This window comes from Loxodonta africana, chromosome 20 (genome assembly GCF_030014295.1).
Source record: "Loxodonta africana isolate mLoxAfr1 chromosome 20, mLoxAfr1.hap2, whole genome shotgun sequence".
Classification (NCBI taxonomy): Eukaryota; Metazoa; Chordata; class Mammalia; order Proboscidea; family Elephantidae; genus Loxodonta; species Loxodonta africana.
The window spans coordinates 66864380-66881919 of record NC_087361.1 but is presented as its reverse complement, the minus strand read 5'-3'; the positions used below and the strand labels follow the sequence as shown (position 1 = coordinate 66881919).

General features: G+C 38.4%; 1 protein-coding gene across 4 annotated transcripts in view; it reads left to right on the top strand.

Annotated features, from left to right (window-relative positions):
• LOC100660771 (C4b-binding protein alpha chain) overlaps positions 1 to 17540 on the top strand; it is a 52951-nt gene that overhangs the window by 17190 nt on the left and 18221 nt on the right. Inside the window, exons 1-4 of one of the 4 annotated variants that reach the window (XM_064273273.1) lie at positions 1824 to 1929; positions 2366 to 2443; positions 3013 to 3195; positions 4263 to 4362. In XM_064273273.1, coding sequence (XP_064129343.1) covers positions 3054 to 3195; positions 4263 to 4362 — 242 coding nt within the window. In that variant the 5' untranslated portion in view covers positions 1824 to 1929; positions 2366 to 2443; positions 3013 to 3053. Of the gene's footprint in view, positions 1 to 602; positions 1930 to 2181; positions 2444 to 3012; positions 3196 to 4262; positions 4363 to 17540 lie in introns of those variants that run through there. The other 3 variants (XM_064273272.1, XM_023548377.2, XM_023548378.2) reach the window with 3 other exon arrangements.

The following is a 17540-nucleotide window of genomic DNA, read 5'->3' as shown; positions in this document are numbered from 1 at the left end:
CCTGACCTTGTTCTGACTGATGATATTGAGCTTTTCCATTGTCTCTTTCCACAGATGTAGTCGATTTGATTCTTGTGTATTCCATCTGGTGAGGTCCTTGTGTATAGCCGCTGTCTATATTGGTGAAAAAAAGGTATTTGCAATAAAGAAGTTGTTGGTCTTACAAAATTCTATCATGGGATTTCCAATTTTCCTAGATTCATACTTCGTACATTCCATATTCTGATTATTAATGGATGTTTGCAGCTGTTTCTTCTCATTTTGAGTCATGCCACATCAGCAAATGAAGGTCCTGAAAACGTGACTCCATCCACGTCATTAAGGTCAACTCTACTTTGAGGAGGCAGCTGTTCCCCAGTCATATTCTGAGTGCCTTCCAACCTGAGGGGTTCATCTTTCAGCACTATATCTAACAATGTTCCGCTGCTATTCATAAGGTTATAACTGGCTGGGTTCTTCTTGCTAATCTGTGTCTTAGTCTGGAAACTCAGCTGAACCCTGTCAGCCTTGGGTGACCCTGCTGGTATTTGAATACCGTGGCATTGCTTCCAGCATCACGACAACACAAAATCCCCCACAGTACAACAAACTGACAGACACATGGGGGCCACAACCTCTAGACAACCTCAATTCTTCCAGTACAAATTCTGTAAACACATTTTTAGTGAATTATTAATTTGGTGAATTATTCAATAGGTGAATTTATTTTTTGGCAGAATTGTCCTAGAGGCCATGTATAGTTTACCTTATAGGATGTATGTGGGGTGAAGGTACTCACACTGACAGTAGGTGTGAGTGTGGGAGTGGCTTCATCAGAACTGAGTTTTAGAAAGATAAGAAGCTTATATGAATCTTTACTCAATGAAGAATTTGGGTCCCGTCATATGGTGTGAAGGGCCACTATAAACATACCCCCTTCCCCATAACGTGGGAAAGAAACAGCTTTGGGGGAAATACTGAGGAAACTGCCTTTACCTAATGGATATGGGTTTAGTATGAATTATGGAAAATGGGTAGTGTAGGGCCCATATGGATCCAACAGAGGTATCAAAATAAAAGATGACATTCAGTATTTCAAAGGAAGCTAACTTCATACAGTCCCTGGAGGACAAGGAGTATTTCTAATGTAAGCTTATCATATATTGTTTTTGCCAATGAGAGTAGAGAGTGGTGATGAAGAGTAAAAATTAGTGATTTTGCTTTAAATAGTCTGATTAAAAAATGTACTTCATTTGTCTTATATATTATACATTTCTAAAACTATTTTTTCAAAACGGCAAATTGCTTAATTCCTTGTTAACAGTTGCCATGAAGAACTCCCCATCACATACTACATATAGAATCCAACTCCTTTCCTCTCTCATCATTTTCTTTTTTTAATTATTTTTTGTCTGTCTTATTTATTTATTTTTTTTATCGTGTTCTAGGTAAAATTTACAGGGCAAATTAGTTCCTCACTAAACAGTTAATGCACAAATTGTTTTGTGACACTGGTTGCCAAAACCGTCATATGTCCACACTCTTCTCTTCTCCACCCTGGGTTCCCTGTTTCGATTTATCCAGTTCCCCTGCCCCTTCCTGTCTTCTCTTCTGTGTTTGCTGAATGCTTCTGCAGCAGCCAACACTCACTGTCTTGTGTTGTAACATTTGTGCACGTATCTTTTCTTCCACTCTAGGTTATAATTTCCCATGCCACTTATCCTAGTTCTTTATGACAAATAGAAATTCAATGACTATTTACTAAATTGAGTTATCTCAGCAGAAAAATATCGAAGATGCATCAGGTCGTGCATCCCCCAAGAGCTCCAAATTGGACCCTTCATAGAAAGAGGAAAACGGCAACCTGGCCCTTCTCTAGGCTGTGGGAAGAATGTGAAGCAACTCTGGTCCAAATTATCTTGGTCGCAGCTCTCTTGGCTTCTGTTCTTGGTGAGTAGTGAGGAACTAGTTCAGACTGGCAACAATCAATTGAGATCATTCACACATTCACTTTTAAGACTAATAAGTAAGAGATGACCAAGCGTCTAGCGGAAACCCTGGGGGCGTAGTGGTTAAGAGCTGCAGCAATTTCAATCTACCAAGCACTCCTTGGAAACCCTATTGGGCAGTTCTAGTCTATCATATAGGGTTCCTGTGAGTCGGAAACAACTCAACAGTAAAACATTTTGTTTTTTTTTCAAGTGTCCAGCAAAAATCCAGCTTCAGCAACAATGGGTTTATTTGACAAGTTGTAAATTCTGGAATTTGCTTTACACACAAAAGAGGCAGCTCCCCAGATATTTCCTTCTAGAATTTCTTCTCCAGGGATTTCCAAAGTAATCTGACTCTCATCCATGACTTGAAACAAATCTGTACTATCTATCAGTCTGACTGCAAACAATCACTGCTGTGTTCATCCTGAATGGGAAAGTGAGGTGTATACTTCTACTGGGGCTACTAAAAGGTAAATCAGTTTTATATTTAATTCTTGCAAGGGAAGTAAAATGAAGATTTTCATATTTCAAGGGCTCAATGCTTCCTTCTCCATATTATTCAAAATTCAGAAGCTATAAATTAAAAATGTCATTCTTACCTGTCTCCCAGGAGCCCAGATTCCCCTCCCTGAGGCAACTGATGTTATGTAGTTTGTTATTATTAATGAAACAATATTTTTCTGTTCAGGCAAAATTGTAGGGCTCCCTGGCATTGTGTGGATACATCTGAGTCAGCAGATGTACGTACGGAGTCTGATAGACTGATGAAATCCATGTCTGTCATCACTCTTAGATAAATTATCTCATATATAGTAGTGATGAAAAGTTACTGCCTATTATTATTATCATCTATAATTGTCTTTATCACTTGTCAGCAAACACATATTACTTATCGCTCACTGGCTCATTGAACAGTGGGGACAACAGGGGTTATGGCAGAGGCAGCATTGTCCCCATTCTAAAAATCGTACTACAGAAATATTGAGATACTGTGTCTGAAGTTATAACTTTTGGTGCTCCTTGTCATTTTGGTGTCCAGGTGATTGTGGTCCCCCACCCAATTTACTATTTGCTTCTCCAATGTATGAGGTGAAGGAGGAAAACTTCAGTACTGGAACTATTCTGAAATACACCTGCCGCCCTGGCTATAGTAAAGCCATTTCCAGTCAGACTGTTACCTGTGATGATGGAGGCTCATGGAGCTACAAAACCTTCTGTACCAGTAAGTACCAACTTTTTTTTTTCTTCTCATTTGTGCTTTTTCCTTCTTTGGAAAGTTGTCTCAGGAACTAAATGGCTTCCTGATGCAAGTGAGAGTCTTTGATCACCAAGAAACTATTCAGTTTGTCGTTTACTATTTTCAGTGCACATATGTGTGCCACTCTTTGAAAAACAAAACAAACCAAAACAGAAAAATTAGGAGTTAATAACATTGAAATATACATCTATTGTTTACAAAATCATTCACCAAACACTTTTTTCAAGAGTTGAATCACAAATTCAATTTTATGATACTGAAAACCAGATTCACTTTACAAAAAGTTATAAAGCTCTGTGGCTAGAAAGTGGTAAGGTATCTTCCAAAGGAACCTCACCCAACATGTTTGCTGTGTTTGGAAGATGCTACGATTCATCTTCAGTTGGGAATGCATTCTGAGATGTTTTCCAATAGTAAGGGTATACAATTTATATCTTCTCTTTTTTGTCCCATTCGTGACAAATTAAGGACGTCACATTTTTGAGTGGCCTGAATTTGAAGTATAGGCGGTGGACAGAGAATGAACAAAGCTTCCTGGTCAACGTGTTAAACCCTGGACTATAGCACCATGGTGGTTGATGTTGTTAGCTTCTGTAGAATCAATTCCAACCCCAACTGTGCAGAGTAAAACTGCTCCATGGCATTTTCAAGTTCGTGACCTTTTGGATGCAGATTTCCAGGCCCATCTTCCAAGGTGGCTTTGGGTACATTCGAACTGCCAACCTTTGGCTAGTAGTCAAGTGTTTAACAGTTTGTACTACCCAGGGTCTCTCACTGAGCAATTAGATTGGGACACATTTTTTCTCTATTGGTAAAACGCACCTGAAAAAAAATGAGATCAAATTTTACATTCATTCTTCCTTCAAAATAAAATTTGGAGTAAGGTCCGAACATGTAGAAATAAGTTTGAATCTGAACCCCTGCACCTCTTCTGGAAGCAGGGGTCGAAGCTCATCAGCTAAACCTCTTATTTAATGTCATATCTGTGAGTGCTTGAAATCACTAATCATCAAGTTAATTTTTCCCCCCAGAGAAACGGTGCAGAAACCCAGGAGATTTACCTAATGGGCATGTGGAAGTTAAGACGGATTTCTATTTTGGATCACAGATAGAATTCAGCTGTTTAGAAGGGTGAGTATGAGACAGTCTAGAAACAATATTTTTATTTTAAATTAATTTTTTAAAATAGCTATTTTTTTTTTATTGTAGTCAGATATTTCAAAAAATTAACAGGCATATATACAGAATTTTCTCTTCCATCCTGTTGCCCATCCACCCCATCCTTTCCTGTCCTCAGACAGGGATCTACTTTTATTGTTGTGTGTGTGTGTGTATTTTTAGTGCTTTCTTATACAAATGATAGCTAAGAAATTAGTATTTATTTTTATTTTCCCCCTTTCTAATAGTAAATGTTGTTTTGCATCTTCCTTATTTTTTATTTATCAATATATACCTGAGATCTTTCCATGTTTGTGCATAGAGAGATTCCTTATTAATTTTCTTGTATAACTCCATAGAATTTTATTATGTAGGTGTGTTGTAAGGAGGCCTGGTGGCGCAGCGGCTAAGCACTTGGCTACTAACCAAGATGTCAGTGGTTTGAACATACCAACGGAGAAAGATGTGGCAATTTACTTCTATAAAGATTATAACCTTGGAAACCCTATTTTATAGTGCAGTTCTACTCTGTCCTGCAGGGTCATAGCAACCCTACAGGACAGAGTAGACTCAATGGCAATGGATTTAGAAGTGCCGTGGTTTAGCAATCCCTTTGATGGGTTGTTGGGTATTTTAAATTGTGTCATTTTGTACAGTACATTATTTTTCTTCTGACTTGGCTATTGGCATACTTGTCTTCTCAAGCAGAAATTGTTTGTTCTTAAGTTGTCAAATTTATCAATCCTTCTTTTTTATATGGCATCTAGATTTTAGGTCTTAATTAAAAGATCTTTCCCGACACAAGGGTTTAAAATAACTGCCTATATTTCTTGTACTACTTTTATGGTTTCATATTTTTTAATGTTTAAAGCATTGATCCATTTGAAGTCAATATAATGTACATATAAGGTACAGATCCTAGTTTTTATTTTTCCATATGACTTTCCTGCTATCCCAACATCATTTATTAAAAAGCTCTTCTTCAATCCACTGATTTGAGAGTGCTTTTTCATACTGTTTTTTTTTTTTATTTTTAATACTGTATTAAATTTTCATATGTATCTGGGTCTATTTCCAGACTTTCTGTTCAATGCTGTTGTTCTGTCTGTATATTCCTGTATGAGTTTCACAGTCATTTTGTTATTGTGGCTTTGTAATACAGTTTAATAGACAATATGAATAGTTCTACCTTGTTATACTTTTTCAGAGTTTTCCTGGCTATATTGTTTATTTTTCTGTATTTATAATTTAAAGTAGGGTAGATTTTAAGATTAGTGTTGGTTTCATTTTTAACTTAACTTAGGAAAATGTATATATATATATATATATTTAAATAATTTAAATAATTTTTATTGTGCTTAAGTGAAAGTTTACAAATCCAGTCTGTCACATATAAAACTTATACACACCTTATTACATACTCCCATTTACTCTCCCCCTAATGAGTCAGCCCGCTCCCTCCTTCCAGTCTCTCCATTTGTGACCGTTTTGCCAGTTTCTAACCCTCTCTACCCTCCCATCTCCCCCCAGACAGGAGATGCCACCACAGTCTCAAGTGTCCACCTGATACAAGTAGCTCACTCTTCATCAGCATCTCTCTCCAAACCGTTGTCCAGTCTCTTCCATGTCTGATGAGTAGTCTTCGGGAATGGTTCCTGTCCTGGGCCAACAGAAGGTTTGGGGACCGTGACCATCGGGATTCTTCTAGTCTCAGTCAGACCATTAAGCCTGGTCTTTTTATGGCAATTTGGGGTCTGCATCCCACTGTTCTGCTCCCTCAGGGGTTCTCTGTTGTGTTCTTTGTCAGGGCAGTCATCTGTTGTGGCCAGGCACCATCTAGTTCTTCTGGTCTCAGGATGATGTAAGTCTATAGTTCATGTGGCCCTTTCTGTCTCTTGGGCTCATAGTTATCGTGTGACCGTGGTGTTCTTCATTCTCCTTTGATCCAGGTGGGTTGAGACCAATTGATGCATCTTAGATGGCCGCTTGTTAGCATTTAAGACCCCAGACGCCACATTTCAAGGTGGGATGCAGAATGTTTTCTTAATAGAATTTATTTTGCCAATTGACTTAGAAGTCCCCTTCAGCCATAGTTCCCAAACCCCCGCCCTTGCTCCGCTGACCTTTCAAGCATTCAGTTTATCCTGGAAACTTCTTTGCTTTTGGTCCAGTCCAGTTGAGCTGACCTTCCGTGTATTGAGTATTGTCCTTCCCTTCACCTAAAGTAGATCTTATCTACTAGTTAATCAGTAAATAACCGTCTCCCACCCTCCCTCCCTCCCCCCTCTCGAAACCACAAAAGAATGTGCTCTCAGTTTGTACTATTTCTCAAGATCTTATAATAGTGGTCTTATACAATATTTGTCCTTTTGCTTCTGACTAATTTCACTCAGCATAATGCCTTCCAGGTTCCTCCATGTTATGAAATGTTTCACAGATTCGTCACTGTCCTTTATCGATGCGTAGTATTCCATTGTGTGAATATACCACAATTTTTTTAACCATTCATCCATTGACGGACACCTTGGTAGCTTCCAGCTTTTTGCTATTGTAAACAGAGCTGCAATAAACATGGGTGTGCATGTATCTGTTCCTGTAAAGGCTCTTATTTCTCTAGGGTATATTCCGAGGAGTGGGATTTCTGGGTTGTATGGTAGTTCTATTTCTAACTTTTTAAGAAAACGCCACATAGATTTCCAAAGTGTTTGTACCATTTTACATTCCTACCAGCAGTGTGTAAGAGTTCCAATCTCTCCGCAGCCTCTCCAACATTGATTATTTTGTGTTTTTTCGATTAATGCCACACTTGTTGCGATGAGATGGCATCTCATCGTGGTTTTAATTTGCATTTCTCTAATGGCTAATGATCGAGAGCATTTTCTCATGTATCTGTTAGCTGCCTGAATATCTTCTTTAGTGAAGTGCGTGTTCATATCCTTTGCCCACTTTTTAATTGGGTCATTTGTCTTTTTGTGGTTGAGTTTTAACAGAATCATACGGATTTTAGAGATCAGGCGCTGGTCGGGGATGTCATAGCTGAAATTTTTTTCCCAATCTCTAGGTGGTCTTTTTACTCTTTTGGTGAAGTCTTTAGATGAGCATAAGTGTTTGATTTTTAGGAGCTCCCGGTTATCTGGTTTCTCTTCATCATTTTTAGCAATGTTTTGTATTCTGTTTATACCTTGTATTAGGGCTCCTAATGTTGTCCCTATTTTTTTTCCATGATCTTTATCGTTTTAGTCTTTATGTTTAGGTCTTTGATCCACTTGGAGTTAGTTTTTGGTGTGAGGTATAGGTTCTGTTTCATTTTTTTGCAAATGGATATCCAGTTATGCCAGCTCCATTTGTTAAAAAGACTATCTTTTCCCCAATTAACTGACACTGGGCCTTTGTCAAATATCAGCTGCTCATATGTGGATGGATTTATATCTGGGTTCTCAATTCTGTTCCATTGGTCTATGTGCCTGTTGTTGTACCAGTACCAGGCTGTTTTGACTACTGTGGCAGTATAATAAGTTCTAAAATCAGGTAGAGTGAGGCCTCCCACTTTCTTCTTCTTTTTCAGTAATGCTTTACTTATCCAGGGCTTCTTTCCCTTCCATATGAAGTTGGTGATTTGTTTCTCCATCACTTTAAAAAATGTCATTGGAATTTGGATCAGAAGTGCATTGTATCTATAGACGGCTTTTGGTAGAATAGACATTTTTACTATGTTAAGTCTTCCTATCCATGAGCAAGGTATGTTTTTCCACTTATGTAGGTCCTTTTTAGTTGCTTGCACTAGTACTTTGTAGTTTTCTTTGTATAGGTCTTTTACATCTTTGGTAAGATTTATTCCTAAGTATTTTATCTTCTTGGGGGCTACTGTGAATGGTATTGATTTGGTGATTTCCTCTTCAATGTTCTTTTTGTTGGTGTAGAGGAATCCAAGTGATTTTTGTATGTTCACCTTGTAACCTGTGACTCTGCCAAACTCTTCTATTAGTTTCAGTAGTTTTCTGGAGGATTCCTTAGGGTTTTCTGTGTATAAGATCATGTCATCTGCAAATAGAGATAATTTTACTTCTTCCTTGGCAATCTGGATGCCCTTTATTTCTTTGTCTAGCCTAATTGCTCTGGCTAAGACCTCTACCACAATGTTGAATAAGAGCGGTGATAAAGTGCAACCTTGTCTGGTTCCCGTTCTCAAGGGAAATGCTTTCAGGTTCTCTCCATTTAGAACGATGTTGGCTGTTGGCTTTGTATATAAAAAGCTGAGGAATTTTTCTTCAATTCCTATTTTGCTGAGAGTTTTTATCATGAATGGGTGTTGGACTTTGTGAAATGCCTTTTCTGCATCTATTGATAAGTTCATGTGGTTTTTGTCTTTTGTTTTATTTATATGGTGGATTACATTAATTGTTTTTCTAATATTAAACCAACCTTGCATACGTGGTATAAATCCCACTTGGTCATGGTGGATTATTTTTTTGATATGTTGTTGAATTCTATCAGCTAGAATTTTGTTGAGGATTTTTGCATCTATGTTCAAGAGGGATACAGGTCTGTAATTTTCTTTTTTTGTGGTTTTGTGGTTTTTGGTTTTGGTATCAGGGATATGGTGGCTTCATAGAATGAGTTAGGTAGTATTCCATCATTTTCTATGCTTTGCAATACCTTTAGTAGTAGTGGTGTTAACTCTTCTCTGAAAGTTTGGTAGAACTCTGCGGTGAAGCCATCCAGGCCAGGGCTTTTGTTTGTTGGGAGTTTTTTGATTACCGTTTCAATCTCTTTTTTTGTTATGGGTCTATTTAGTTGTTCTACTTCTGATTGTGTTAGTTTAGGTAGGTAGTGTTTTTCTAGGAATTCATCCATTTCTTCTAGGTTTGCAAATTTGTTAGAGTACCGTTCTTCATAATAATCTGATATGATTCTTTTAATTTCAGTTGGGTCTGTTGTGATATGGCCCATCTCGTTTCTTATTCGGGTTATTTGTTTCCTTTCCTGTATATCTTTAGTCAGTCTAGCCAATGGTTTATCAATTTTGTTAATTTTTTCAAAGAACCAGCTTTTGGCTTTGTTAATTCTTTCAATTGTTTTCCTGTTCTCTAATTCATTTCGTTCAGCTCTAATTTTTATTATTTGTTTTCTTCTGGTGCCTGATGGGTTCTTTTATTGCTCGCTTTCTATTTGTTCAAGTTGTAGGGACAGTTCTCTGATTTTGGCTCTTTCTTCTTTATGTATGTGTGCATTTATCGATATAAATTGACCTCTGAGCACTGCTTTTGCTGTGTCCCAGAGGTTTTGATAGGAAGTGTTTTCATTCTCGTTGCCTTCTATGAATTTCTTTATTCCCTCCTTAATGTCTTCTATAACCCAGTCTTTTTTGAGCAGGGTATTGTTCAGTTTCCAAGTATTTGATTTCTTTTCCCTGATTTTTCTGTTATTGATTTCCACTTTTATGGCCTTGTGGTCTGAGGAGATGCTTTGTAATATTTCGATGTTTTGGATTCTGCAAAGTTTTGTTTGACCTAATATGTAATCTATTGTAGAGAATGTACCATGTGCACTAGAAAAAAAAGTATAGTTTGCAGCTGTTGGGTGGAGTGTTCTGTATAAGTCTATGAGGTTAAGTTGGTTGATTATAGCAATTAGGTCTTCTGTGTCTCTATTGAGCTTCTTACCAGAAGTCCTATCCTTCTCCGAAAGTGGTGTGTTGAAGTCTTCTACTATAATTATGGAGGTGTCTATCTCACTTTTCAGTTCTGTTAAAGTTTGTTTTATGTATCTTGCAGCCCTGTCATTGGGTGCATAAATATTTAATATGGTTATAGCTTCCTGGTCAATTGTCCCTTTAATCATTATGTAGTGTCTTTCTTTATCCTTTGTGGTAGATTTAACTTGAAAGTCTATTTTGTCAGAAATTAATATTGCTACTCCTGCTCTTTTTTGATTGTTGTTTGCTTGATATATTTTTTCCCATCCTTTGAGTTTTAGTTTGTTTGTGTCTCTAAGTCTAAGGTGTGTCTCTTGTAGGCAGCATATAGATGGATCGTGTTTCTTTACCCAGTCTGAGACTCTCCGTCTCTTTATTGGTGCATTTAGTCCATTTACATTCAGCGTAATTATAGATAAGTATGTGTTAAGTGCTCTCATTTTGATGCCTTTTTGTGTGTGTTGTTGACAATTTCATTTTTCCACTTACTTTTTTGTGCTGAGACGTTTTTCTTTGTAAATTGTGTGTTCCTCATTTTCATAGTAGTCGAATTTATGTTTACTGAGTTGTTATGTTTTTCTTGATTTTTATTTTGAGTTATGGAATTGTTAGACCTCTTTGTGGTTACCTTAATATTTACCCCTATTTTTCTAAGTAAAAACCTAACTTGTATCGTCGTATATTGCCTTGTTTTCCTCTCTATATGGCAGTTCTATGCCTCCTGTATTTAGTCCCTCTTTTTGATTATTGTGATCTTTTACATAATGACTTCAATGATTCCCTGTTTTGAGCATTTTTTTCTTTTTAAAATTAATCTTAATTTGTTTTTGTGATTTCCCTATTTGAGTTGATATCAGGATGTTCTGTTCTGTGACCTTGTGTTGTGCTGGTATCTGATATTATTGGTTTTCTGACCAAACAATTTCCTTTATTATTTCTTATAGCTTTAGTTTGGTTTTTGCAAATTCTCTAAGCTTGTGTTTATCTGTAAATGTTTTAATTTCACCTTCATATTTGAGAGAGTTTTGCTGGCAGTTTTTCTCCTGCAATGCTCTATATATGTCATCCCATTGCCTTCTTGCCTACATGGTTTCTGCTGAGTAGTCTGAACTTATTCTTATTGATTCTCCTTTGTAGGAGACCTTTCTTTTATCCCTGGCTGCTTTTAAAATTTTCTCTTTATCTTTGGTTTTGGCAAGTTTGATGATAATATGTCTCAGTGATTTTCTTTTTGGATCAATCTTATATGGGGTTCGATGACCATCTTGGATAGATATCCTTTCGTCTTTCATGGTGTCAGGGAAGTTTTCTGCCAACAGATCTTCAACTATTCTCTCTGTATTTTCTGTTATCCCTCCCTGTTCTGGAACTCCAATCACCCGCAAGTTATTTTTCTTGATAGAGTTCCACGATTCTTAGGGTTTCTTCATTTTTTTTAATTCTTTTATCTGATTTTTCTTCAACTATATTGTTGTCAATTGCCTTATCCTCCACCTCCCCCACTCTGCATTCCAATTGCTCGATTCTGCTCCTCTTACTTCCTATTGAGTTGTCTAATTCTGTAATTTTACTGTCAATCTTTTGGATTTCTGAATGCTGTCTCTCTACAGATTCTTGCAGCTTATTAATTTTTCCACTATGTTCTTGAGTAATCTTTTTGATGTCTTCAACTGCTTTATCAGTGTGTTCTTTGGCTTTTTCTGTAGATTGCCTTATTTCATTTCTGAGGTCATCCCTGATGTCTTGAAGCATTCTGTAAATTAGTTTTTTATATTCTGCATCTGGCAATTCCAGGATCGTATCTTCATTTGGGAAAAATTTTGATTCTTTAATTTGGGGAGTTGTAGAAGCAATCATGGTCTGCTTCTTTATGTGGTTTGATATCGACTGCTGTCTCTGAGCCATCTATAAGATACTGTAATGATTTATTTTAAATTTGCTCACTGAGTCTTATCTTGTTTTGTTTTCTTTCAATATACGTAGATGGGCTACTTGATTGTGCTGTCTTGATGGTTGTAGCTTTTGAATCACTTATGTTCTATTACCAGCTTGTTTAGGCTGTTACCAGATATATACGCCTGAGAGTCCATTCACTATTCTTGAGTAGAATCTGATTTTGGACACCAAGTGTGTGGTGTAGACTGTCACCTATTCACTTAGAGGAGTAGTGGTGATAGTTGTGTGCACCAGATTCTAGTAGCAGCAGAGGGTCACACTCCGGGGGGGCAGGATGCTGAGAGGCTTCCCCCAAGTGCCAGTGAGGTAGGTGTGTCTCTATTCCTAAAGCACTTTGGTGGGTGGGCTCTGCAGCTTTACCTTAGGCACCCAATACAAGTACCTCTACAGATTGGTAGGTGTCACTATCCTCAGATTCCTAAGGCAGAAGGCTAGGTGGTTTGGGTGGAGCTTCAGCCCTCATTTCCCTGTTGTGGGTCAGTGAGGGCTCTGTTTAATAGGTAGAGATATCAGACCTGGAGAACTTGTCTTTCCAGTAATCCACTAAAACAATTACAGCCAGATCACTATCAGAAATGCCTTTGCATTATAATAGCCACCTTGTTCCCTGTAGGGATGAAAGCCCAAGACTGTGGATCTCATATGCTTGGCTGGAGCTGGTTCTGTATTTTTATTCCAATTTCAGGAAGTCAGGGAAGGATTTTTGTTCCCTGGGTTTTTTTTTTTTTTGTAGCTGCTTCTCTCAGGCCAGGAGAATGGGTTAGGAAAAGACAAAACCAAAACAAAACAAAACAAAAACAAACCACAGAGCACTTCACTCTCTGGCCCAGGAAATCCCAATGTTAATGAAGGCACATGGGAAGGGAGGGGAGGGATCAGATAGATAGGAGAGAGTAACACCCAGGAATATAGACAAAGTCACTTATCTTGCTTGCTGATGACTGTTTTATCAGAGATTCCTGAGGGTCTTGTAGCCTGTGTGAGCTGGCTAGATCAAGATTACCCCTGAGGGTCAGGCCTGCACCCTGTGCTTGTGCTGTCTCAGAAGCCGTGGTCAGTTCCTCCGCTCCCAATCCAAAGCCCAGCGCCAAGGTTCCCCGGCTGGGACGCTGCATTCCAGGCTCCAAAACCAGTCGCTGCCTCCTGGTGACTTCTCCTCCTATCAGCCGTGTTGCTGTGTTGCCTGCATGCCCTGGCTGGGCTTTCCCTGAGGTCATTTCAGGGGGCTAGGGCTGCTTGCCATGTTTGTGCCATCTCAGGAAGTCATGCTCAGCTGCCCTGCACCCAGTCCAAAGCCTGGCACCAAGGTTTTCTGACTGGGACGCTGGCTCCAGTCTCCGAAAACAGTCACTGCTTCCCCGTGGTTGCTCATTCTCTCATTAGCTGCGTCAGTGTGCAGCCTGCTTGCGCTGGCTGAGTCTCTATGGAGGTTACGCCAGGGGGCTAGGGGTTAGGGATGTGTCCCATGCCTGCCCCACCTCAGCAAGCTGCAATCAGCCCCGCCACTCGGAGTCAGGGAACCTCGAGGGCTCAAGGCTGTGGTGCTGGATGCTGGCTCCAGAAGCTGTTGCTGCTTCAGGATGCAGCTTTTCACTCACCTGTCACTCAGGTCAACTCTTTAGGTCTGTGTTTGATGGTCAGGGTTCATAGATTGTCGTGTATGTGATCGATTCACTTGTTTTTCCAAGTCTTTGTTGCAAGAGGGATATGAGGTAGCTTCCACCTAGTCAGCCATCTTGTCCCTGCCTCAAATGTATGTATTTTATGGTGTTGAACCTCCCTAGTCCAAAATATGTTAGTTTTTCCATTAATTTTTCTTGTTTCTTTTAAGAATGTTTAAATGTTTTGTTCACATAGATTTTGCATTTTAAAAGTGTTTAAACCTATGTATTTTATATTTGCTATTTTAAATTTTTTCCATTACATATTTTTTAACTGGTTGGGATTTCTCTCTATATATTTCTAAGAATATGGAAAAAATTGATTTCTGCCTGTTAACCTGATATCTCAGCTAATTTCCTGAATTTTTTTTTATTATTATTTATGATAGTCCTTCCATTGAATTCTTCTGGGATTACAAGCTTGCAATGATATCATCTGAAAATAGTGATGCTTTTACCTTCTATTTTCTAATATTTATTTTTCTAGTTTTTTTTTTTTTTCCCATGTGTCTGTCAGCTTGTTGTACTGTGGGGGTTTGCATGCTGCTGTGATGCTGGAAGCTATGCCCCTGGTATTCAGATACCAGCAGGGTCACCCACAGTGTATAGGGTTTAGCTGAGCTTCCAGACTAAGACAGACTAGGAAGAAGGGTCCAGCAGTCTACTTCTGAAAAGAATTAGCCAGTAAAAACTTTAAGAATAGCAGTGGAACATTGTCTGATAATATTGCTGGAAGATGAGCCCCCAGGTTGGAAGGCACTCAAAATACAACTGGGAAAGAGCTGCCTCCTCAAAAATGGAGTCCACCTTAAAGACACGGATGTAGTCAAGCTTTTGGGACCTTCATTTACTGATATGGTATGACTCAAAATGAGAAGATACAGCTGCAAACATCCATTAATAATCAGAATGTGGAATGTACAAAGTATAAATCTAGGAAAATTGGAAAACATCAAAAATGAAAAGGAACACATAAACATCGATATCCTAGGCATTAGTGAGCTCAAATGTACCGGTATATGAATCAGACAATCGTATGGCTTACTATGCTGGGAATGACAACTTGAAGAGGAATGACGTTGCATTCATTGTCAGAAAAAACATTTCAATATCTATCCTGAAGTATAATGCTGTCAGTGATAGGATAATATTCATATGCCTACAAGGAAGACCAGTTAATATGACTGTTATTCAGATTTATGCACCAACCACTAAGGGCAAAGATAAAGAGATTAAAGATTTTTACCAACTTCTACAGTCAGAAATTGAACATGCAATCAGGATGCATTGATAATTACTGGAGATTGGAATGCATGAGTTAAAAACAAAGAAGAAGGATCAGTAGTTGGAAAATATAGCCTTGGTGATAGAAATGATGTTAGAGACCATATGATAGAATTTTGCAAGACCAACGACTTCTGCATCAGAAATACCTTTTTTCAACAACATAAACGGTGACTATACACAGGGACCTCTCCAGATGGAATACACTATAATCAAATTGACTACATCTGTGGAAAGAGATGATGGAAAAGCTCACTATCATCAGTCAGAGCAAGGTCAGGGGCCAGCTGCAGAGCAGACCATCAATTGCTCATACACAAGTTCAAGTTGAAACTGAAGAAAATCAGAACAAGTCCACAAGAGCCAAAGTACAACCTTTGGAATATCCCACCTGAATTTAGAGACCATCTCAAGAATAGATTTGATGCATTGAGCACTAATAACTGAAGACCAGACTAGTTGTGGAATGACATCTAGGACATCATACATGAAGAAAGCAAAGTGGTGAAAAAAAAAAATTTTTTTTTTCAATGACTGAAGACCAGACTAGTTGTGGAAAGACATCTAGGACATCATACATGAAGAAAGCAAAAGGTCATTAAAAAGACAGGAAAGGAAGAAAAGAGCAAAATGGATGTCAGAAGAGACTCTGAAACCTGCTCTTGAACACAGAGTAGCTAAAGCAAAAGGAAGAAATGATGAACTAAAAGAACTGAACAGAAGATTTCAAATGGCAACTCAAGAAGACAAAGTAATATTATGATGACATGTGCAAAGACCTGGAGATAGAAAACCAAAAGGGAAGATCACATTCTGCATTTCTCAAGCTGAAAAAAACTGAAGAAAAAAAATTCAAGCCTCAAGTTGGAATATTGAAGGATTGTACAGGGAAAATATTAGATGACACAGGAAGCATCAAAAGAAGATGGAAGGAATACACAGAGTCATTATACCAAAAAGAACTGGTTGAGATTCAGTCATTTCAAGAGGTAGCATATGATCAGGAACTGATGATACTGAAGGAAGAAGTCCAAGCTGCACTAAGGCACTGGTGAAAAACAAAGCTCCAGGAATTGACAGAATATCAATTGAGATGTTTCAACAAACGGATGCAGCACTGGAAGTGACCACTCACCTATTCCAAGAAATTTGGAAGGCAGCTACTTGGACAAAAGACTGGAAAAGAGCCATGTTTATGCCTATTTCCAGGAAAGGTGATCCAACCAAATATGGAAATTACCAAGCAATAGCATGAATATCACATGCAAGTAAAATTTTGCTGAAGATCATTCAAGATCAGCTGCAACAGTATATCGACAGGGAAGTGCCAGAAATTCAGGCTGGATTCAGAAGAGAAAGTGGAACCAGGAATATCGTTACTGATGTCAGATGGATATTGGCTGAAAGCAGAGAATACAAGAAAGATGTTTACCTGTATTTTATTGACTATGCAAAGGCATTTGACTGTGTACATCATAACAAATTATGGGTAGCACTTCAAAGAACGGGAATTCCAAAACACTTAATAGTGCTCATGAGGAACCTGTACATAGATCAAGAGGCAGTTTTTCGGAAAGAACAAAGGGATGCTGCTTGGTTTAAAGTCAGAAAAGGTGGGCGACAGGGTTGTATCCTTTCACCATGCCTATTCAATCTGTATGCTGAGCAAATAATCAGAGAAACTGGACTCTATGAAGAAGAACGGGCATCAGGATTGGTGGAAGGCTCATTAACAACCTGTGTTATGCAGATGACACAACGTTGCTTGCTGAAAGTGAAGAGGATTTGAAGCACTTACTAATGAAAATCAAAGACCACAGCCTTCACCATGTGGATTGCATCTCAGCATAAAGAAAACCAGAATCCTCACAACTGGACCAACAAGGAGCATCATGATAAATGAGAAATGATTGAAGTTTTCAAGGATCTCATTTTTCTTGGATCCACAATCAACACCCGTGGATGCAGCAGTCAAGAAATCAAAAGGCACATTGCATTGGGCATGCTGCAAAAGACCTCTTTAAAGTGTTGAAAAGCAAAGATGTCACCTTGAAGACTAAGGTGCACCTGACCCAAGCTATGGTATTTTCAAAAGCATCATATGCATGTGAAAGCTGGACAATGAATAAGGAAGACCAAAGAAGAACTGACGCCTTTGAAGTGTGGTGTTGGTGAAGCATATTGAATATACCATGGACTGCCAAAAGAAACAACGAATCTGTCTTGAAGGAAGTACAACCAGAATGCTCCTTAGAAGCAAGCATGTGAGGCTATGTCTTACATACTTCAGACATATTTTCAGGAGAGATCAGTCCCTGGAGAAGGGCATCATGCTTGGTAAAGTACAGGTCAATGAAAAAGAGGAAGACCTTCAATATGATGGATTGACACAGTGGCTGCAACAATGGGCTCAAGCATAGCAATGATTGCGGGCATGGTGTAGGACTGTTTCGTTCTGTTGTACATAGGGTCGCTATGGGCTGGAACCAACTTGATGACACCTAACAACAACAATGACAGTTTCTTTTTCTCGTCTATATACGTTAGCTAATTGT